Source organism: Perognathus longimembris, chromosome 17 (genome assembly GCF_023159225.1).
Source record: "Perognathus longimembris pacificus isolate PPM17 chromosome 17, ASM2315922v1, whole genome shotgun sequence".
Lineage (NCBI taxonomy): Eukaryota > Metazoa > Chordata > Mammalia > Rodentia > Heteromyidae > Perognathus > Perognathus longimembris.
In genome coordinates, this window is record NC_063177.1 from 24,846,658 (window position 1) to 24,869,586 (window position 22,929).

The following is a 22,929-nucleotide window of genomic DNA, read 5'->3' on the forward strand; positions in this document are numbered from 1 at the left end:
TACTTTGTAGACAGACTGTCTTAGGCTTTTCTGACTAGGCTGGCTTTGAACCGAGATCCTCTGTATCTCAGTCTCCTGAGTAGCTAGGATTCAGGCATGAGCTATCTGTGCCAGGATTGTACCCTTACGGAAAAGTTGATGAGCATAGACTTTGCACGGGTTTTTCTCTTGTGGGAAATCTGGTGTTTCTAGATTAAGGGACATTCTGTGGCAGGTGAGGATTGGAAGGGTAGTCATTAATATAGGCATTGTCTAAGAGCAGTTATTTCAGAATCTCATGAAAAAAAGCAGGATGATACCCTTCCATTCCTTTTTCACTTAAACACTACTTCAAGATCAGGTCTTTCCACTTCTGCAGCAAGCTTTATTCAAGCAGGCAGACTCAGCTATGTCCCTGTAAGAATGGTTCTTTTTCACATTGCTCTGGAGTCTTTATCCAAACTATATGCAGCTCAGTGTTAAAAATGCAGCATAATATTAGATCCACTTTAGGAGTTCTGTATTGTCACTAGAGTACTATTTGCCTGCAGTTTCTTAATCTTAATCTCCTGGGAATGGTTTATGAGGAACACTTTTGGAATGTTTTTCAGGTCTTTTTGCTAGTATGTTGAAAACTACATGTAGCAGCAGAGGCTAAATCATAATCCCTGGGCAAACAGGCACCCTATCTAGTTAGTTGAAAGCCAGTTGAACTTTAAGTCAGCTATGATAGCAGTTGGGATGTTTGGATGCTATATTTAAATCTTATCAAGGAGAGCTGTGAGGTCCATTCATAGTGTTTGGAGATAGGCCTTTGTCTTCATTTGATGGAATGGAAATATATCCATTACTGTGGATATACCAAGTTGAATCACACAGTCCAGGTATTACATCAATAGCAGTGGCATGAGGGTAACTTCTCAGCCCAGGCTTCCCCTTCTCTATCGTATCACTATTGTTGATTATAAGGTCTCAGTGAATGTAAGAGTGTAACACTGGCAAGAATCTGCCCATACTGATTAACAGTAGAACAAAGATAGTATAGAAGGAGACAGTATATTCCTTCAAGTATTTGAGGCAGAGCAGAACTTTTAGAAGTATGTCTGGTGGATAACAATAATCAGTGTAGCTTTCTTTGGGTTTGATGAATTAGGAGCATCTTGTCTAACCTAGAGATCAAAAAGGAAAATGAAAGATAAAGAAGGATGCAAATAAACATTTCTTTATACATCAGTAATGGGATTGTTAAGTACAAAATCCTATATAATTCCAAGTACATTTTTATTTTACCTCTGTTATCCAGTTCTTACTCTGAAAAAGCATCAGAATTGAATTGCACATATAATGAGAAGCTACAGTTGGTTGAAACTTGAAACACACTAGCAAAGTGCTTATTCACTCCTACTTGAATGTTGGGTCTGACCAAATTTTTTGTTGTTGTTGTTGAGGCCTAGGCACTGTCACATTTTTGCTCAAGCCTAGCACTCTACCACTTTGAGCCACAGCACCACTTCTGGTTTCCTGGTGGTTAATTGGAGATAGGAATCACATCAAGGGGCTGGGAATATGGCCTAGTGGCAAGAGTGCTTGCCTTGTATACATGAAGCCCTGGGTTCGATTCCCCAGCACCACATATATCGAAAACGGCCAGAAGTGGCGCTATGGCTCAAGTGGTGAGTGCTAACCTTGAGCAAAAAGAAGCCAGGGATAGTGCTCAGGCCTTAAGGCAAGCTCCAGGGCTGGCTAAAAACAAAAACAAAAAGAATCACATCGACTTTCCTGTCCAGGCTGGTTTTGAACCTCGAGCCTCAGATCTCAGCTACCTGAGTAGCTAAGATTACAGGTGTGATCCACTGGTGCCCAGCTTGACCAAATATATTTAATAGTTCCATTCTACCCTCACTATACTTGACTACATGTCTCACTGAGGTTTATATATAATTTCTAAATGCCTAACTCTTCTGGACATAATTATGAGTGTGTGTGTGTGTGTGTGTGTGTGTGTGTGTGTGTGTGTGTGTACAGGTACTGGGGCATGGGTGTTAGGGCTTGGGAGCTATACCTTAGCTTTTTTGCCTTTTTTTTCCTTCTTCTTTTGTACTAGTCCTGAGGCTTGAACTGAGGGCTAGAGTGCTGTCCTTGAGCTTTTTTTGCTGAAGGCTAATGTTAGGACTGTTATGAAAATAGCAATACAGATAGATACCTGTTTCCTGGCACAAAAAAGAATTATCCACATTTGTTTTATACGTGAAGCAACCTGCTGCCTCCCAGCACTTATACGTTAGCCTTGTTTTCTTAAAACAAATGACATAAATTAAACAGAGAACACTTCCCTTCTCAGGCTGAGGGGCAGGCTAGGACTCATCTGTTTCAGGCTGCAGGTCTCCCTTCCTTTGCCTTCTCCATAGCTGCTGGCATTGGCGGAGCTTTCTGGTTCCTTGAAGACATTGACTCTGAAAGGAAGAAAATAAGTGGTATTTACTTTAGTGACTGGTAAACATCTGAATATTTTCTAAGCCTCATTAGAATTATCCTTCCTGTAGGAGAGGGGAAGGTGAACAGAGAAGGTGAGGAGGATGAATAGTCTAGAAAGCACTTTATGTGCACACATGAAAACAGAACTTTGGTAGAGTGCAAGGCAGTGAGCAAAGAAGCTCAGGGACAGTGCCCAGGCTCTGAGTTCAAGCCCCAGGTCAGGCACAAAAAGAAAAAAAAAGAAAGAAAAGAAAAGAGAACTTTGAAACCTTTTAAAATTGTTTTAAGAATGGAGAAGGGGGGGCTGGGGATATGGCCTAGTGGCAAGAGAGCCTGCCTCGTATACATGAGGCCCTGGGTTCGATTCCCCAGCACCACATATACAGAAAACGGCCAGAAGTGGCGCTGTGGCTCAAGTGGCAGAGTGCTAGCCTTGAGCAAAAAGAAGCCAGGGACAGTGCTCAGGCCCTGAGTCCAAGGCCCAGGACTGGCCAAAAAAAAAAAAAAAAAAAAAAAAAAAAAGAATGGAGAAGGGATTAAGGAGAGTGAGAGAAAGGTGAAGTTGATGGAATACATTGTGTGCATATATGGAAATTGCAGAACTTCTCCTTGAACAACTAATGAATGCTAATAAAAATAATTGTTTCGGGCTGGGGATATATGGCCTAGTGGCAAGAGTGCTTGCCTCGTATATATGAAGTCCTGGGTTCAATTCCCCAGCACCACATATACAGAAAACGGCCAGAAGTGGCGCTGTGGTTCAAGTGGCAGAGTGCTAGCCTTGAGCAAAAAAAGAAGCCAGGGACAGTGCGCAGGCCCTGAGTCTAAGCCCCAGGACTAGCCAGAAAAAAAAAAAAAAGGAAAATAAATAAAAACAAAAAAAAAAATTGTTTTGGCCAGTTCCAGTGTTTGGACTTAGGGTCTTGAACTGTGAGTTTGTTTGCTCACAGTTGGGATTCTACCACTTGGGCCATTCCTCCTGCCTGACTTTTTGCTAGTTATTTTGAAAACACAGTCTCTCAGACCTATTTTTCCTGCCTGGCCTCAAACCATGATCCACTGGATCTCAGCCTCCTCAGTAGCTAGGATTACAGGCATGTATCACCAGCCCCCAGGACAAAAACATCTTAATTAAAAAACAGCTGATTCCAGGTGTGGTGGTACTCATGTATATTCTAGCACTCAAGAGGCTGAGGCAGAAGGATTTGAGTTTAAAGTCAACTTGAGCTACATAGTGAGACTTTGTCTCAAAATTAAAACTAAAATTAAAATAAATCCTTGTATGCAGGTGTATAAAGAACACTAAAAACTCAATGACATAGCCAAGCATGTTGGTGTATGTCTGTAGTCAGTACTTAGGAGGCAGAGGCAGGAGGATCATGAGTTCAAGATCAAGCTGAGCTACATAGTGAGAACTTGTTATCCTCCCTCCCCCAATCTTGGCACTGGTGGCTCATGCTTTTAATCTTAGCTACTCAGGAGACTGAGATCTTAAGGACTAAGGTTGGAAACCAGCACCAGGCAGAAAAATTCATGAGACTCTTATGTCCAATTAACTAGCAAAAACATGGAAATGAAGCCATTGCTCAAGTGGTAAAGCATCAAGTTGGAGTGGAAAAAGACAAGTGAGAGAATGAGGTTCTGAGTTCAAGCTTCAGTATCAGTGTCCACACACAGCACGCACATGCACACACACTCACACACACTTCAATAACAGAAGAAAATAAAAGAGCATGGAGTGAAGGAACTCACGTTTAGCAAGCACCTTCTATATGCTAAGCATCTCTTACACAGGATCCCAATTAACCTTCATCCATGCAAGACAAATGCTTTGAGTCCCACTTTAACAGATGAGGCAGCTGATATTGATGTAAAGCAGCTTTCCCCCAAACTACTCAGCTAATGAACTCAAGTATCAAGTTCTGAGCTTTCCTCCTTATGCCAAGCTGCCTAGGGCACAGAAAGAAGTCTTCATAGATCAAGTCCAAGGATCCAAAGCATCAGACAACTTACAGGTCATGGGACTTCAAAAATGACAAATACTATAATGGAAATTCCACCAAGCAACAGTGTAAAAGCTGTCAGAACTTTGACCACAACTCTTCATCTCTGCCTGTTCTTCAAGTTTTCATGAGAAAAGAGAATTTGAGCAAGGGAAGACTGACTAACCCTTTCTTTGACTTAAAGTTGTCCTGACTCATAGGCTTATAGGAGCCCAGCCTGACTCAGAGGCTGGATTCTCATCACTTCAGATTCAGAAACAGGAATGGGATATGAATCAGGGGCCTCTTCTCCCTAACCTCTTTTTTTTTTTTTTGGCCAGTCCTGGGCCTTGGACTCAGGGCCTGAGCACTGTCCCTGGCTTCTTCCCGCTCAAGGCTAGCACTCTGCCACTTGAGCCACAGCGCCACTTCTGGCCGTTTTCTGTATATGTGGTGCTGGGGAATCGAACCTAGGGCCTCGTGTATCCAAGGCAGGCACTCTTGCCACTAGGCTATATCCCCAGCCCTCCCTAACCTCTTTTGTAGCCTCTTCTCAATGAGTCATCTTCCCTGGAATTTTGGATTTTCCATAGTCTTTCAGGGCTGATTCTTGTACTTTTCTCAAATAAAAACAGGCTTGGTTGCATAAGGAATTCTAAACCTACCTTTATCAGCCCTCTCGGAGTCCCTACACTTTAAAAAATACCACATTTCCTTCACTGAGGGAAAAAGCAAAAAGAAAAGAAAGTCACCTATCTTGTGCTTCTCTTGGTTTAACAGAATAGATAAGGAACAAAGGTGAATTGGCATTGCTTCTGAGTCATAAGCCAAATCTATGGCAAATGGCTCTAACATTTTGTTATTACTAATCTCCTATTTAATTTTCCACTGGTAGAGTCTATGATGTAATCCAAACTCAAATCTTACAAAATTGGAGTACTCACCCATTTAGAGAAGATGGAACCATGCACTTGTTTCATGTCCTCACTATCTTAATTGCTTAATGTTCAAATACTTTGCAACTGTTCAAATACAGTGACTGGAATTATCTACAAAAGAGATACTGTTTTTCTGTCCCCAAGTCTGGCTACAGGGTAAACTCACTTGCTTGGACGTAAAAGATCACTGATGGTGCCAAACTACAAACATTTCTGGGGCTATTTTTTATAGAGAAGGTAATTTTTTCCATAAAAAATGATTTCTGGCTGAGCACCAGTGGCTCATTCATGCCTATAATCCTAGCTACTCAGGAGACTGAGACCTGAGGATTGTAGTTCAAAGCCAACTGGGGCAGGATAGTCCATGAGATTCCTATCTCCACTTAACCACCATAAAACCGGAAGTGGCACTGTGGCTCTAAGTGGTAGAGTGCTAGCCTTGAGCCAAAGGGGTTCAGGGATCAAACTCAAGTCCTGAGTTAAGCCGCAGGCCTGCCCCTCCCCGCCAAAAGCTAAAAATGCTTCTTTTTATTTCTGTTCTTGTGTTACACCTACTTATTTTGTACTTTGTGTCAAAGGGCTGGAAAAATCACCAATACTTGTACTTTTCTCTCTGTTATTTCCTCGAATTGTGGAGCTCGTCATAGTGGTGAGGAGTCTCTGGGGAAGCCCTTGTTCCTGGGTAGACCCTACATTGGGAGACACCTGGTAAGAGAGCTGAAAAACAAAAAAGAAACAATGAAAGAACAACTTTAGGAGAAATTTTTATTCTATATTTAATCATTTGATCTGACAAAAAACTATTATTGTATCTACTTGATATTAAACTTTTGTGTTTGTGTGCCCCTGAATGTATGAGGTATTGAGGGTTGAACCCAGAGCCTCAAATGGGTCAGGCAATTGTTCTAGTACTTGAGCCAAGTCTTTAGCCCATTTGTTTTGTTTTTTGAGATAAGTTCTCACTAACTTTGCCCTGGTAAGCCTCCAACTCAAGTTCTTCCTGTTTCTGCCTCTCAAGTACCTGGATTATAAGTTTGAACCACCTACTCACTTCTGATATTAAGCTTTTAATTATGGCTCTGAAGACCTAAGTGTTCATAGATTTAGGGTGTAGGCATAAAATACTGCCAAGAATAAATGAGGATAGTGATACTAAATCTCCATAGGGCCTTTCACTAGCTTAGGATCACTGTAAAGGAATAAACCTTATCTTGTTTGCCTATTATTCTTAAGATCATAATAATAATAAAGATGGAAGGGCATAACACTGTTGAAAGTTTTCCTGTTTAGTAGAGGTGACTACAAAGTCCAAGGAAGAATGTGAAATGTAATGTGACTGAATTACTGCTATAAGTCAACTATTCTGAAAGGAGATTGGAGAAAGCAAAAGGAATATGGGAACCACCCCCAACACCAGCTTCATATACTCAGTTTAATTCACCCAGCATATGTTCACACATGTATACCTTATACATGTTTGTATACATGCCTGTATAAGGTATACATGCTAGAAACTGCTTTGTTTGTCTATATTGGTTGGATATATTCTCAGAAGGAACAAGGCAAGAGGAGGAAGGGCTGTGGGGGTAGAACAGAGGAAGCAGACTATAATGAATGTGATAAATATGTTTTATATTAGAAGGAGATGCATGCTACCCAGAAAATTCAAACCTGAGAAAAATAAGTGAGTAAGTAGTCTGAGGAGCACAGATTGTCAATAGTTGGGAGGCTGCAGTATAAGCTAAGTCTCAGTGAGAAAGTGAGAATTGTAGCAGGACTTGACGGAAGTGATGGATGCACTAAACAGAAGCCTGGGGAAGTACTGACTTGGGAGGAAAGGCAATGAGAGTGTGGTTACAAAGCAGTGTTAGAGTTGTAGAGGTGTAGCATAGTGGTCAGTGAAACATCATGGAATGATGTTCAGAACATAAATATCCCGAGGAAACAGGTATAAGGCCTAGCAGGCCAGTTTAAAGACTGCTGTTTTTTTCTTTTTCCTCAGCACTTGTGTCTGAACTCAGGGCCTTACACTTGTTAGGCTGCTGCTATACCACTTTTTTTTTGCTGGTTATTTTGGAGATGAAGTGTAATACCACCTTGTTTTTTGCTGATTATTTTGGAGATGGAAGTTTAACAGATATTTCTGCCCGTGCTGGCACTGAACCTGGATCCTCTAGATCACAGCCTTCTGAGTAGCTAGGGCTACAGGTGGTAGTGCCTGCCACAACTTTGGGGTTTTGTTGTTGTTGTTGGATGTGGGGCTTGAACTCAGAGCCTGGGCTCTGTCTCTGAGCTCTTTTGCTCAAGGCTAGTGCTCTATCACTTTGAACCACAGCACCACTTCCAGGTTTTGAGTGGTTAATTAGAGATAAGGGTCTCACCTTGACTTTTCTGCAGGGGCTGGCTTCAAACAGCAGTCCTCAGATCTCAGCCTCCTGAGTAACCAGGATTACAGGTGTGAGCCTTCAGTGCCTGGCATGGACTTTGGTTTTTATTCTGGTTGAAGCGGAGATTTATTGCAAGGTTTTGTGAAGGGGATGACAGGAATTGGGAGGGTCTGAGGATGGGCAAGTAGACATACCAAAACCTGCTAGGAGGCTACTGCAAGCATCAGATGAGAGATGGTGTGATTCCAGTTTAGGAGTAGAAATGAAGAGGAAAAGATGGATTCTGGCTGTAGTCTGGAACTCACTTCATGTGCCTTCACTAATGACCTCATCCAATTCAGGCAGTGGTTCTTATTCCAGTTTGGAAGAACATGTCTGATTGCTTACTAAGTCAGGCCTAAGTATTCCTCTTGACCTTTCTAAATTACTCCTCCACGTCTTGATTAAGTCTATGTAAAGGTGATCTTTGCTTCAGGAGCTTGTGGCCATAGTACCAGGCACTGTACCTAAAACCACAGAAGTAGTAATCCTTAATTTCAGGAAGATAGTGTTGGAAGGGGCAGGTAGAGATACCCTTAAAGTCATTTAGTTCAAAAAGAAAAGCAAGGAGACTTATAGCATACTATCATTCATTTCTCTGACATGATAACCTATGTGTTTATGAGAGAGATGAGAGAAAGATAAACCTTATTTTGGATAAGCTATCAGAGTTTTGGTTTTCCAAATCTGTATGATGATTAAAATAATACTCAGCATATTTCTCAGAGGTGTTGTGAAGATCATAAGCAAAAACATGAGACAGCATGTTTGAAGATACTTTGCAATCTGAGTGACATTATGATTGAGTGAGCAGGAATAAACTAAAGATGATCTTTTTTATATATATTTATTATCAAACTGAATTACAGAGAGGTTACAGTTTCATACATTAGGCATTGGATACATTTCTTGTACTGTTTAAAGATGATCTTTTTAAGTAGAAAAATTCTGCTCTGTAGCCACAGGGATAATGGTATTTCAACATGGCATGTGTTCCCACCTCCTGGGAAATGTCAGTGTAAATTCAATTCTGCCTCACTTCTAAATTAATGTCTATCCATGTTTTCAGCTCATCTCCTTCAGGTCTCACCTGTAAAGTAATTGAGTGTCAAGATGGAGCCAGTCTGTAAATACAAACACTCTACTCTCAGTGATCATGGAGTTGCAATATTAGCTGGCTTTTGGTTAAAAACATTTGAATAAGAAATCCTAATTTGAGGATATCAATGGTAGAATTTTAGAAAGTATAATACAGTGTGTGAAACATCCACGTTATATAAAGATATATAATTTACCAAACATTGGCCACATCCTTAGAACCTAGTCTCTTATTTATCAATCTCTATATAGGTAATAAAATTTTTTAGATATTATATGACTGGTTCTTGGGCCTAATGCTTATTAGGCAGTGCTTTACTACTAAAAGTTTGTTTCTTCATTTTTCTCATTATGAATCCCTCAGTCCTCTACAAGTACCAAGTTTGATTTTTCCAACGGAATAGGAGCAGGGTCTAAGGAATTGCCTGAATAAAAAGGCAATCTACTGATTAGAAACTAGTTGACAAAAAGAATGGGTGAGAAAAAGAAAGAAGAGGGCTGGGGATATGGTCTAGTGGTAAGAGTGCTTGTCTTGTATACATGAGGCCCTGGGTTCAATTCCCCAGCACCACATATATAGAAAATGGCCAGAAGTGGCACTGTGGCTCAAGTGGCAGAGTGCTAGCCTTGAACGGGAAGAAGCCAGGGACAGTGCTCAGGCCCTGAGTCCAAGCCCAGGACTGGCCCCCCCAAAAAAATAAATAAATAAAAAATAAAGAAAGAAAAAGAAAGAAGAGAGGTGGAGAGACTATGGCCGGGGTCCAGAACCATTCATTGCCTAGTAACTGTGGGGGAAGACATTTTCACAGTGCATGTGGAATACAAAATGGGATGGTCTCTCTAGAGGGTAATTTGGCAAAGTCTATCAAGCCATTCACATAACAGTTCTGCTTCTTGGTTTTATCCTTTTGATAAATTGCAGATATACAAGAAGAATGGATAAAGCCATTTCATTTTTATCATTGTATTTTCAAAGGACTCAAAACAAACATATCCATTAATAGGGGACTAACAGAATAAATTATAGTACAGCCATACAATAAAATACTGAACAACTGTTAAAAAGAATGAGGAGGCGCTGGGAATATGGCTTAGTGGTAGAGTGCTTGCCTAGAATGCATGAAGCCCTGGGTTCAATTGCTCAGCACCACATAAACAGAAAAAGCCGGAAGTGGCTTTGTGGCTCAAGAGGGAGAGTGCTAGCCTTGAGCAGAAAGAAGCCAGGGACAGACAGTGCTCAGACCCTGAGTCCCAAGTCCCAAGACTGGAGAAAAAAAAACAAAACACAAAAAAGAATGAGGAGTATTGGGATTGTAGCTCAGTGGAGGAGTACTTGTTCAGCACAGATGAGGCTCTAGGTTCAATCTCCAGTGACATTCAGAAAGAAAAAAAGGAAAGAAAAGGAAGGAAGGAAGGAATAAAAAAAAAGAATGAGGCAAATGTATGCATCATTGATATAGCAAATTGCTGAAATATAGCTGGTGCCAGTGGCTCTCACCTGTAGTCCTAGCGACTCAGGAGGCTGAAATCTTAGGATCGCAGTTCAAAGCCAGCCCAGGCAGGAAAGTCCCCAAGACTCTTATCTCCAATTAACCACCAAAAAACTGGAAGTTGGGCTGTGGCATAGTGATAGAGCACCAGCCTTGAGCTCAAGAGTTCAGGGAGTGTCCAGACGCAGAGTTCAAGCTCCACGACCAAAAAAAAAAAAAAAAATTGCTGAATATATTGTTAAATGGAAAAGGCATTTATACTTTACTACTTTTATTTTTTTTTTTGCCAGTCCTGGGACCTGAACTCACGGCCTGGGCACTATCCCTAAGCTTATTTTGCTCAGGGTTAGCACTCTACCACTTGAGCCACAAGCACCACTTCTGGCTTTTTCTGTATATGTGGTACTGAGGAATCAAATCCAGGGCTTCATGCATGCTAGGCAAGCACTCTACCACTAAGCCATATTCCCAGCCCACTTTTACAGTTGGTTTTTTTTTTTTTTTTTTCTTTTTTTTGGCCAGTCCTAGGCCGTGAACTCAGGGCCTGAGCACTGTCCCTGGCTTCTTTTTTTTTTTTTGGCTCAAGGCTAGCACTCTGCCGCTTGAGCCACAGCGCCACTTCTGGCCATTTTCTGTATATGTGGTGCTGAGGAATTGAACCCAGGGCCTCATGTATACGAGGCAAGCACTCTTGCCACTAGGCCATATTCCCAGCCCCCACTTTTATAGTTTTTAATAGCCCCCCAATTATACTTTTAAAATATATGTGATACTTGCTCAGAATATCTCTGCAAGGAATATAATAGGTTGGCAATAATAGTTATCTCAGGGATTGAGAACTGGAAGATGAAGAGACAGGAGGAGGAGAGAGACTTACTACACACTCCTGTGCTGTTTGAATGCCTTACTGTGAAGCATTCAAAACGAAATTTTTTTAAAAAAATCAAAAAGAGTCATCAGAAATGAAGATCATATGAACATCACAGAATATCAGTGCTAAAAGAGATCTTAGAAATTAGAAAACTGATTCTCAAATAGGGCTCCATTCCTTACCTTGTATTAACAAATTCCTGATGCCTCTCACATCCTTTGGGAAGAGCCCAGGCAACTGTTCCACTTGGCAGCTCCTATCTCTAGAGTCAGGGGAAATGGGACAGAATTTACCCAGTACTTACTCATTAGGATTCTGAGCACAGGAGGAGAATACGAAAGAATGAAATTCTTGCCCATAAAACTTACAACTGGGGCAATCAAACCCTCCCTAAAAATGACTTTTTAAGATTCAGCCAGTTGTATATAAAAAGTCAGCTTAGTATAAAGAAAACTGAATACTAACCTATTACTTTTAGGGAAAAGAAAAGTGAAAAGAGTAAATTAATGAAAAACTAAGCATCCTATTCCTTCAAAAATGCTTATTTTATTCTTCCCCACCCTGTTCTATCTGCCTAACATACTTAGGAGAATCTTCAAAAGTTTATTATTACTGTATAGTTTTCCACTGAACAATGAATCATAGTTATTTGTTTGTTTTTCCCATCCTGAGCTTGAACTCAGGACCTGGGCATTATCCCTGAGCTTCTTTTGCTCAAGGCTAGCACTCTACCACTTGAGCCACAGTGCTACTTTGAAGGCTTTTTCTGTTTATGTGATACTGAGGAATGGAACCCCAGGCTTCATGCATGCTAGGCCTACCACTCTACCACTAAGCCACATTCCTAGCTCCTACTTATACTTTATTACACATTATTTCTGCATCATATGCTATTTTACTTTAACTAGCTAATTTTATAGATGAAGTGTTTAGAAAACTCTGAAAATAATAAGTGTTTTTTTTGTGTGTGTGTGTGCCAGTATTAGGATATGAACTCAGGCCTTATTCTTGCTTGGCTTTTAGTTTATTTTATCTTGCCAGGCCTGGGGCTTGAACTCAGGGCCTGGGCACTGTCCCTGAGCTTCTTTTGCTCAAGGTTAGCACTCTACCACTTGAGCTACAGTGGCACTTCTGGCTTTTTCTGTTTATTTGGTTCTGAGGAATGGAACCCAGGGTTTCATGCATGCTAGGCAAGCTCTCTACCACCAAGCCACATTCCCAGCCCTCTTGCTTTGCTTTTTCACTCAAGGCTGGTGTTGTACTACTTGAGCCACACCTCTACTAGCTATATAATTGGAGATAAGTGTCTCATGGACTTTTCTGTCCAGGCTAGCTTTGAACCTTGGTCCTCAGATCTCAGTCTCCTGAGTAGCTAGGATTACAGGCCTGAGCCACGAGCATGGGGCTTAGCTTTGAAATCTTGGTTCTCCTTCATAGCTCCCCAAGTGCTGGGATTACAGCTATACACTACCATTCCTGGCAAAAAAATAAACAGTTACATTTAAAGTTAAACAGTTACAAAAGAGCAGCAGATAGTACCATTCCACCCCAAATCACTTTTTCCTTCATCTCTCTTACCTAACAACATCCCTATATATTTGAATATGTTACTTTTGTAGAAACAAAGACGTCTTGTAAGGATTTCTTCTGAAGTGAGAACAATACTGAAACTGTGCTGGAACCCTATCTTAAAAACAAGACAACTTAATAAATAAGTTAGTAAATAAAAGGAGTCTGATTTAAAGGATTTTCTATTAATGAAATTTGAATCAAATTATAACAATTTAAAACAGCACCCTGTTTTCTGACATATCAGTAGAACTTGACATCTGGCTAAATTGAGCATCAGAGAAGTCTTAGTGGGGAAACATAAAAGGAAAAGATGTCACTGAAAATCAACATGTTAGTTGACATGTGGAAAGATAGAAGGAAGTATTAGGCATTATGTTCCACAGGAAATCTTTATTGATATTGTCCCTTCTTCTCCCCTATGCTATAGTTGCCTATATCTCCTGGCACAGGAATTAAAAGGTCTCTTGACCTTCCTTGGGTTTCATGATTTTTATTTACTATTTCCTTAACACAATTACATGATTCTCTGCTCCCTAGTGATGGAACATTTACCCTACTGTTTTATTTGAAATTCTCTTTAGATGCCACGTGACAGTGCTGCCACCTGGCACCTGGGGTAGGAATGCATCTGCGGTCTAGTTATTCTCACCCTGTGTCACAAGATGGCAGAAGAGCTCACTTTTCCCATAGGCCAAAGATAAAGTGGAAAGTGTTCTTTTATCCACTCTCAGAAACCTAACTTTGCCTTTTTAAACTCAGAGGCTCAGAAATCAGCCTGCATGTTCAAGGAGGCCATATTGTGGGATACTGCAATTAACATGTCAAAATATCTAATGGTGGTTGGGAATGTGGCTTAGTGGTAGTGCTTGCCTTAGCTTATGAAGCTCTAGGTTCAATTCTTCTGTACCACATACACAGAAAAAGCCAGAAATTATGCTGTGACTCAAGTGTTAGAGTGCTAGCCTGGAGCAAAAAGAAGTTCAAGGGGCTGGGGATATAGCCTAGTGGCAAGAGTGCCTGCCTCAGATACACGAGGCCCTAGGTTCGATTCCCCAGCACCACATATACAGAAAAAAAGAAAAAACGGCCAGAAGCGGCGCTGTGGCTCAAGTGGCAGAGTGCTAGCCTTGAGCGGGAAGAAGCCAGGGACAGTGCTCAGGCCCTGAGTCCAAGGCCCAGGACTGGCAAAAAAAAAAAAAAAAAAGAAGTTCAAGGACAGTGCCCAAGCCTTGAGTTCAAGCCCCAGGACTGACAAAAAAAAATCTAATGATGAAGAAATAGACCCAGAATTGTTTCTCTTTTATATATTTCCACTAATTTTCTAAGTGTTTGATATAGGGTTAAAACAGGGGGTATCTCTTTTGATCTCCCCTCCCATACACAGTTAGGAAGGAAAGGATACTATAATCATAGTAAGGGGGGGTTATGGTGTGTCAAATTTGGAGATGTGACCTCTGGAAGACAGTAGGAAACACATACTAAATGGATGAATTCGAGTGGGTCTGCAGGTGAAGCATTTGATCAGAAGCCAGGAAGCCTATCAAAGCTCTAGATTAGGCTCTGTAATTTGATTCAACTATTTTGAGCAGGTTACTTAATAAATTTCTTCAGTGGTATGATTGGGAAAGATAGCGCCCAAGACCTCTTGAGTTTTAAAATCTTCTTACCTCTACAATTTTTAAAGGGTGCTTTTTGATAATTTTTATTTTATTTTAAAGAGAGAGAGAGAGAGAGTGTATGTGTGTGTGTGTGTGTGTGTATGTGTGTGTGTATCGTGGGGCTTACTTGAACTCAGGACCTGGGTGCTGTCCTGAACTTCTTTTTCTCAAGGTTAGCTCTCTACCACTTGAGCCACTGCACCATTTCTGATGTTTTCTGAGTAATTCATTGGTTTTAGTTGGCTTTAATAGTCTCACAGACTTTTCTGCCTGGGCTAGCTTTGAACTGTGATTCTCAGATTTCAGCCTCCTGTGTAGCCAAGATTACAGGTGCGAGACACCAGCACCTGGTTAGATTAGTTTTTTTTTTAGCCAGTCCTGGGCCTTGGACTCAGGGCCTGAGCACTGTCCCTGGCTTCTTCCTGCTCAAGGCTAGTACTCTGCAACCTGAGCCACAGAGCCCCTTCTGGCCGTTTTCCATATATGTGGTGCTGGGGAATCGAACCGAGAGCTTCATGTGTAGGAGGCAAGCGCTTTTGCCACTAGGCAATATTCCCAGCCCAGATTAGTTTTTAAATGTATTTTAATTGACATAGTAATTATACATATTTATGGGCTACAGTGTAATGTTTTAATTGGCATATCAGTTACCTCCTCAGAATTATATTATTTTGTGCTTGAAATACTTCAAATCTACTCTACTAGCTCTGTGTGTTTGTGTGAGCCCAAGACCTCCTGAATACTAGGCAAACAACTAGGCACCTCTGGTGGCCACTTTAAAATATTCAATAAATTGCTTGGTTATCTTATCAGTTTATAGACTAGTACAAGATATTCTTCCTATGCAACTGTACCCTTGTGCCAATTGCCATCCTTTGTCTTACTTTTTCTTAGCTTCATATAGTTGAACAAAGATGTTTTAATTTACCATGTTCATTTATATGATCAGTATCATTCCTTCCATTCTTTTCCTTCTCTCCATCTACCCCCTCCCCATCTGTCTCCTCAAGTGGCCTACTTCCATTTTCATTTAGGTACATTGAGTATTTGGATGGCATTCATCACCAGTCCTCTCTCCACGTACCCTTTCCCTTTAAACCTCCTCTCCTCTCAGACATGTTTCAGCTTCATAGTGTTCATAGTGTTAATTGTGCAAAGGAGTTATACCAGGAAACCTTTCCTGTGAATACCATACATTAGTCAGTTTTGTTGTATATGTTTTCATATATGTCTATATTTTAGGTCTAACTTTACATATGAAGGAAGACATGTGCCTTTTGTCTCTCTGAGCCTGACTTACTTTACTCAACATTATTTTTCCAGTTCTGTCTAGTTCTGTGCAAATGACATATTATTCCTCCTGATGGATGAATAAAATTCTGGTGCATATGTATGTGTCATCCCAGCCCTACCTATGTACTTTAAAATTTTCATCATAAATAACACGGAGAACATAAAGAACACTTCTGGAATGCTGTTTAGATAACCTTAACCTTCCATAAGAAACAAATAGAGGAAGCTAGGAATGTGACTTAGCGGTAGAGTGCTTGCCTAGCATGCATGAAGCCTAGGTTTGATTCCTCAGTACCACATAAACAGAAAAAGCTGGAAGTGGTGCTGTGGCTCAAGTGGTAGAGTGCCAGCCTTGAGCAAAAGAAGCTCAGGGACAGTGCTCAGGCCTGAGTTCCACCCCCAGGTCCTGCATACACACACACACACACACACACACACACACACACACACACACACACACACACACTGTGACTATTGTGTTTGCAAAATTTATCCATATTCATGTAGCAGTTGTGTGTTCATTTTCATTGCTTTATAGTATTCCATTGTGTGAGTGTGTTCTGGTTAATTTATCCATTCTATTGCCCAAAAGACATCAAGGTGTTTCTAACTTTTGGCTGAAATATTCCTGGAGCACATTTGAAAGTTACTCAGGGTATAAATATAGAAGTCAAAGCTGTTTAAAGGGTTTGCAAGTTATATTCAAATTGATCAGTTGTTCCCATTAATACTTCTGCTTGTGGTATATGAAAGTTTCTGTTGTTCCATATTCTTGCCCAAAAGGCCAAAGAACCTTTTCTGTGTGGAATGATAATAAGCGGAAGCAGAGCCAGACATATCCTCACATAGTGCCAACTTTTTTATTAGTCGCAGAAGCTCAAGCCACAGACATTTGCTCCCTCCAAGAAAGAAGAGAGGATTCAGCTTATTGCTGGGGCCCTACACCTGTGCAAGTGAATTCAATAATAATTCCTGGGCCAGAAGAGCATCTGCAGGGCATTCTATTGTGCTGAATATAGTAGGAAATGGAGAAAACCTTTTCTACATGCCTTTTGTGTTCCAGGCTCTGTGCTAGAGGCTTTTTATTTTCTTTATATCACTTAATACAAATGACCAACTTATAAAGTAGATTTTATAGCTCAAATTGATAGACAAGGAAAGTGAGACTCAGAAAGGGAGTTACTTGCTCAAGGTCATAGACTAATTATGACAGGGTTGAGATTTAAAATGTGGTCTGAGTGAATAAAGACAAGCTCTTTTCAATACAGACCACAAAGAAGGCTACTCTTAAGGAGTCTTTGCTTAAGATTGCCAGCACCAAGATAATTGGGCATATCACGACAGAAGGTCCACTAAGCAGTAAACAAGACTTGTGAGATAGCTTTCTAGTTATCTGCAGCTCTAGGATGTTCACCAGAGATCAGATTTTAAAAAAAGAAAGGGATATTGTAAAATCTTCTGATTAAAGATATGACTCATCTTAAAGGATTTCTTTTTTCATTTTTTGGCTGGGAGGAAAGCAGTACTATGGCTTGAACGCAGGCCCTCACCCTTGCTTAGCAGGTTTTCTACCACTTCAACCATGACCCTAGCCCTGATTTAGGATGTGATACAAAGGTCCTGAAATCAGAGAGATCAGGAGGCTTTTCAGGAGTGAAGAGGAGAGTCAGATTTGAGGTGGGTATGCTGTAAAGCTGGGTAACATAATGTCAGAATCCTAGGAGTAGTCAAAACTCAGTGAGTTATCTTGTCCATTTTCCTGCCTTAAAGAAAAAGCCTCTTTAACAGCTCTAGTTAGAGAGAGAACTTGGAGGCTGAGTTTAATCACTAGTACTGCCAAAACAAGCAAACAAACAAACCAAAAAAAAAAAAAAGAAATAAATGAAAGAGAGAAGAGGGGGAAAAGGCTCTTTAAATGTTTCCCAGGTATTTAGTTATAAAGTGTAGAGGACCTGAAAATAGGTTATATATTTATATAATCATGTCATATCATAGTTATCATTAAAAAAGAAGCAATGATTTGGTGACTGCTTAAAGTGTAGCTAGGGATCAGAAGTGTTTGGGATTAGTTATTACAGGGGAGGGAGAACTGAAACACCATGTGAATACCAAGTACACTATGACAATCCTGGTCTCCATGTGAAAATACTGTGGGCAGTCTTCAGCATAAACAGCCTTTCATTAGGTAATCCTACCTTTCATCATCAGGACCAGAGTTATAAATGGCCTCCCTAAAGATAATTTCTGACTTTATGGAGTAAAGTTCTTTCAGGCTCTTGTGGGGGTGTGTGTGGGGGTGTGTATGTGTGAGTGTGGTGGTATGTGCTGGTCCAGGGCCTTGAACTCAGGGCCTGGGCACTGTCCTGCACTTTTGTGCTCAAGGCTAGCACTCTAGCACTTGAGCCACAACTGTACTGGGGCTTCTTTGGTGGTTAGTTGGAGATGAATGTTTTACAGACTTTCCTGGCTGGGCTGGTTGACCTGTGTATGAGGGAACTGTGTGTAGATAAGGTCTTTGTATTTTCATTTACCTCACAAATGGAGTCACAATACTTGGCAAGGCACTGACTTTCTTGATGAATTTTGATAATCTATAAAGCAGCTGAGTATTCCCCTGGAAGCTCTACCTCCCAAATGCAAAGGGAAGACTGATAAAGCAGATATCAGGAACACAGCGACTTCCTGGGTACAGAATTAATCTTTGTTTTACTCAATGAATCCCTCACTAATATCTACATCTGGTCCTATAAATAGAAATGATAAGTGCTAAGAAATGCTCTCTTTGCTCAATACACATACACGCAATTACAGCCTGCCAAAATGCTGAACTGTGGTAGTAACCATATTTGATATTTGCTGTAAGAATTCAAAGAGACATAGATGGCTGGAAACTGGAGGAGTTGGGACTTAAAGAACTAGAAAATTTCAGAAAAACAGCAAGAAGGAGGATGTCTGGCATCGTAAGCAGATACAGGAGATTAAGTATAATTACAGCAAATGCGAGGAGCCAAATAAGAGTATAAGAGTATTGGAGGGTCAGTGGGAAGGGACATACCAGTTTCTCTATCCTTTTCTACTTAGTAAACTTGGAACTATGGTCACATAGCCATAGGGTATTCTTCATAGTCTCTCTCTCTCCCTTTCTCTTCCCTCCCTACCTCTCTTTCTTTCTACTCAAGGCTCTTGCTTTACTATTTGACCCACACCTCCACTTTTGGCTTTTTGCTGGTGAATTGGAGATCAGAGTCTCTCTGATTTGTCTGCTCTAACTGGCTTTGAATTGCAATCCTCAAATCTTGGCTTCCAGAATATGTAGGATTACAAGTATGAGCCACTGGCCACTGGTGCCTGGATATGGTTCCATTTTCTTTCTTTCTTTTTTTGGCCAGTCCTGTGGCTTGGACTCAGGGCCTGAGCACTGTCCCTGGCTTCTTTTTGCTCAAGGCTAGCACTCTGACACTTGAGCCACAGCGCCACTTCTGGCCGTTTTCTGTATATGTGGTGCTGGGGAATTGAACCCAGGGCCTCATGTATACGAGGCAGGCACTCTTGCCACTAGGCCATATTCCCAGCCCCTGGTTCCATTTTCTTTTAAGGTACTTTTTTTTGTGTGTCTTGTTGGATGTGGGGCTTGAACTCAGGGCCTGGGTCGCTGTCTCTGAGCTCTTTTGCTCAAGGCTAGCATTCTACCACTTTGAGCCACATTGCCACTTCTGGTTTTCTGGTGGTTAATTGGAGATAAGTCTCATGGACTTTCCTGCCAGGGCTGGCTTTGAGCTTTGATCCTTAGACTCAACCTCCTGATTAGCTAGGATTACAGGTGTGAGCTACCAGCACCTGGCTGCTTAGGAACTTTCTTTCCATCACTGGTTCAACTCAGCCTGACTTAGTAGACTTTTCTGTCTTCAGAATACAGGTGTAGGATAATTGCTTGACAAGAGATTCTGGCAGCAGAGAGAGGAACAATAATGATATATATTTTTTTTCTTTTTGCCAGCCCTGGGGCTTGAACTCAGGGCCTGCTCACTGTCCTTGAGTTTCTTTTGCTCAAGGCTACCACTTGAGCCACAGTACCACTTCTGGCCTTTTCTGTTTATGTGGTACTGAGGAATGGAACCCAGGACTGCAATGCATGCTAGGCAAGCACTCTACCACTAAGCCACTTTCCTAGCCTACTAGGTTCTCTTTTATTTTTTATTTATTTATTTATTTATTATTATTTTTTTTTTTGGCCAGTCCTGGGCCTTGGACTCAGGGCCTGAGCACTGTCCCTGGCTTCTTCCCGCTCAAGGCTAGCACTCTGCCACTTGAGCCACAGCGCCGCTTCTGGCCGTTTTCTGTATATGTGGTGCTGGGGAATCGAACCTAGGGCCTCGTGTATCCGAGGCAGGCACTCTTGCCACTAGGCTATATCCCCAGCCCAATTTTTATTTATTTATTTATTTTTTTGGCCAGTCCTGGGGCTTGGACTCAGGGTCTGAGCACTGCCCTGGCCTCCTTTTGCTCAAGGCTAGCCCTCTGCCGCTTGAGCCACAGCGCCACTTCTGGCCATTTTCTGTATATGTGGTGTTGGGGAATTGAACCCAGGGCCTCATGTATACGAGGCAAGCACTCTTGCCACTAGGCCATATCCCCAGCCCCCTAGGTTCTCTTTTAGTGCGAGAGTTTTGTCTTCCTAAACAGATTTAATCACCTTAAAGATAAGGATCTCTCAATCTCTTCTGACTTTTTCCACAGTAGGGTATGCTTAGGCTAAGTTCCTGATATCTTTATTCAACCTTCTTGAAAATCCTGGAAACCATTTGGTTCTTAAGACATTGCATTAGTATTTTGTGTTAGTATTTTAGGATTGCTGCAACAAAATATCATACCTGTTGTAATTATTTTCAATATGCCATGCGAAACCATAGCTTTTTTTTTTGTTGATGATCCTCTTGTATCCCCTGCCTGTGGTTGTCCCCGCGCTATCACTGTATCTCATCTGAGTACCCTGGATACTGTAAATACTGATATTGGAACTAGGGAAGGGCAAGGGAATATCAAACTCTACAGACAAAGTATAAAAATACAGATGACTTCAAAAGCAATACTTACAAAACCATTTGGTGTAAACCAATTGAACAACTCATGGGGGAGAAGGAAAGGAGGAGGCGGGAGGGGGGAAATGAGGGAGGAGATAACAAATTGTACAAGAAATATACCCATTGTTTTTGGTATAAAACTGTAACCCCTCTGTACATCACTTTGACAATAAATAAGTAATTATTGAAAAAATATCATACCATATAAACAACAGAAATTGATTTCTTCACATTACTGGAGTCTAGAAGTTTAAGATCAAGTAATTAGTTTTTTTTGTGTGAGATATTTCTCCTTGGTTTGTAGATGGCTGTTTTCTCCCTGTGTCTTCACAGGGTTTTCCATCTCTGTGTGTTAATACTCTCTTGTTATAAGGTCATCAGTCATATTTTATTAGGGCTTATCTTGATGATCTAATTGTATCCTGAAAGACTCTATCTCCAAATATATTCAAGGTACTAGGAATAAAAACTCAGTATAGGAATCTGGGGGATATAGTTCAGTCCATAACAAACCTCTAGTTTTCGCTTCTGGAAATATACTACTAATCTCCTTTTCTTCTACCTGTTAGTCTTGTGTAGTAAGTTTTCTACGCCCTTTGGTTCTCCTACTCTATCTCTTAAAAGACGTTCGGGTTATGTGGCAAGAACTCATGGAGCAGCTATAAAGAACCTACAGAAAGGATGGGCAGGTTTGGGCATGTACCAAACAGAAACTCCCAGAGCATTGTCTGAAAGACACAACTCTTTGTATGTATGAATGTATGTATGTATGTGGTGGTGGTGGTGGTGGTGTGTGTGATATCAATTGTGGGGCTTGAACTCAGGGCCTGGGCACTGTCCCCTTTCATTGAAGGCTAACACTTTCACTTTGAGCCACAGCACCACTGCCGGTTTTCTGGTGGTTAATTGGAGATGAGTCTCATGGACTTTCCTGCTCCAGCTGGCTTTTCAAATCTCAATTTTCAGATCTCAGCCTCCTGACTAGCTAGGACTATAGGACGAGCCACCAGTGTCCAGCAAGACAGTGCCTGTTTTCTGCTCAGGTGTGTTAACATTTGGTGAACACAGATCCACTAGAATTGGTCTCTGTAGTATAATGTATCCTAACTCATCCTTCATTTTCTGTCCTTGTAGCCTTTTTATTAGGAGTTGCCTTGGCTAAGGGTATGTGTGAGAATCTATGTGTGCTAGTATTGGGCTTGAACTCAAGGCTTTTAGCTATGTGAGCCACCAAGTACTCCACTTTGCTGGTTTCTAAGTATAGTTTTGAGGGTAAATCTCTGGTTTTGTGGCACCCTTAAAGCTGATAAACTGCAACACCACAGAGAAAGAATCCTGGGGGAAAAGGTCCTACTACTTTATAGGCACTAGAAAAGACAAAGGAAAAGTAAAAGAGGCAACTGTAAGGTTTTTATTTCATAAGTCATTCTTTCATGGCAGCTTCAGAGTGTACTACTATGGAGAGGCCAAGCTCTCCTGTTCTCAGCCCATTTTTCAGTTAAGTTAAACACCTTGTTAAGCCAGAAAGTCTTGTTTTAAAATTTCTGAGCTTATGTTCGTCAGCTTGACATTTATCCCAATCACACAGTTTATAGTAAAATATGGGTCACAGTTCTATAAAATGTGATTTTCAATTTGTTTCCAATCCCTATTACTCAAAAATGTGCGGATAAGCTCTTGGAGAAGACATTGTCTAAAGGTATCAGAAATCCTAGATATTGTTCCTTCTTGATCTGTCTTAGGTTTCACCAAGGAACTTGTCTCCTGGGGTGTGTATTTTTCCCCCTATTCACTTTTTGCTGTCTGGCATAGGCCTTCTTGTCAAACTGTCATTCTTGGCCTCTTCTGGTCGTCATGACAAGCGGTGTAAAGGATGGGAAAGTACTCAAGATGCTTCATTAAACTCCCAGAACAGGTTAGAACTCCCTCCATTCTTCTTGTCCTGCCCAATGGTTGTATTATTGGGACTTCTGCCTGTTATTATTACTTTTTTTTTCCAGTCCTGGGGCTAGAACTCAGGGCCTGAGCACCGTCCCTGACAGCATTCTATCACTTGAGCTCCAGCG

At 41.1% G+C, this 22,929-nt stretch overlaps 2 protein-coding genes across 3 annotated transcripts in view; one reads left to right on the forward strand and one right to left on the reverse strand.

The window, feature by feature from the left end:
• The window catches only part of Acaca (acetyl-CoA carboxylase alpha), a 270,437-nt gene that overhangs the window by 19,326 nt on the left and 228,182 nt on the right, over positions 1 to 22,929 (forward strand). The gene's annotated exons all lie outside the window — the stretch shown is intronic.
• Positions 659 to 13,459, reverse strand: C17H17orf78 (chromosome 17 C17orf78 homolog). Its single transcript, XM_048365965.1, is given in 8 exon segments — positions 659 to 1,148; positions 2,183 to 2,189; positions 2,341 to 2,432; positions 4,468 to 4,634; positions 5,974 to 6,091; positions 9,277 to 9,323; positions 11,442 to 11,521; positions 13,443 to 13,459. Coding segments are annotated over 8 exon segments (606 nt in total). The 3' UTR covers positions 659 to 1,070.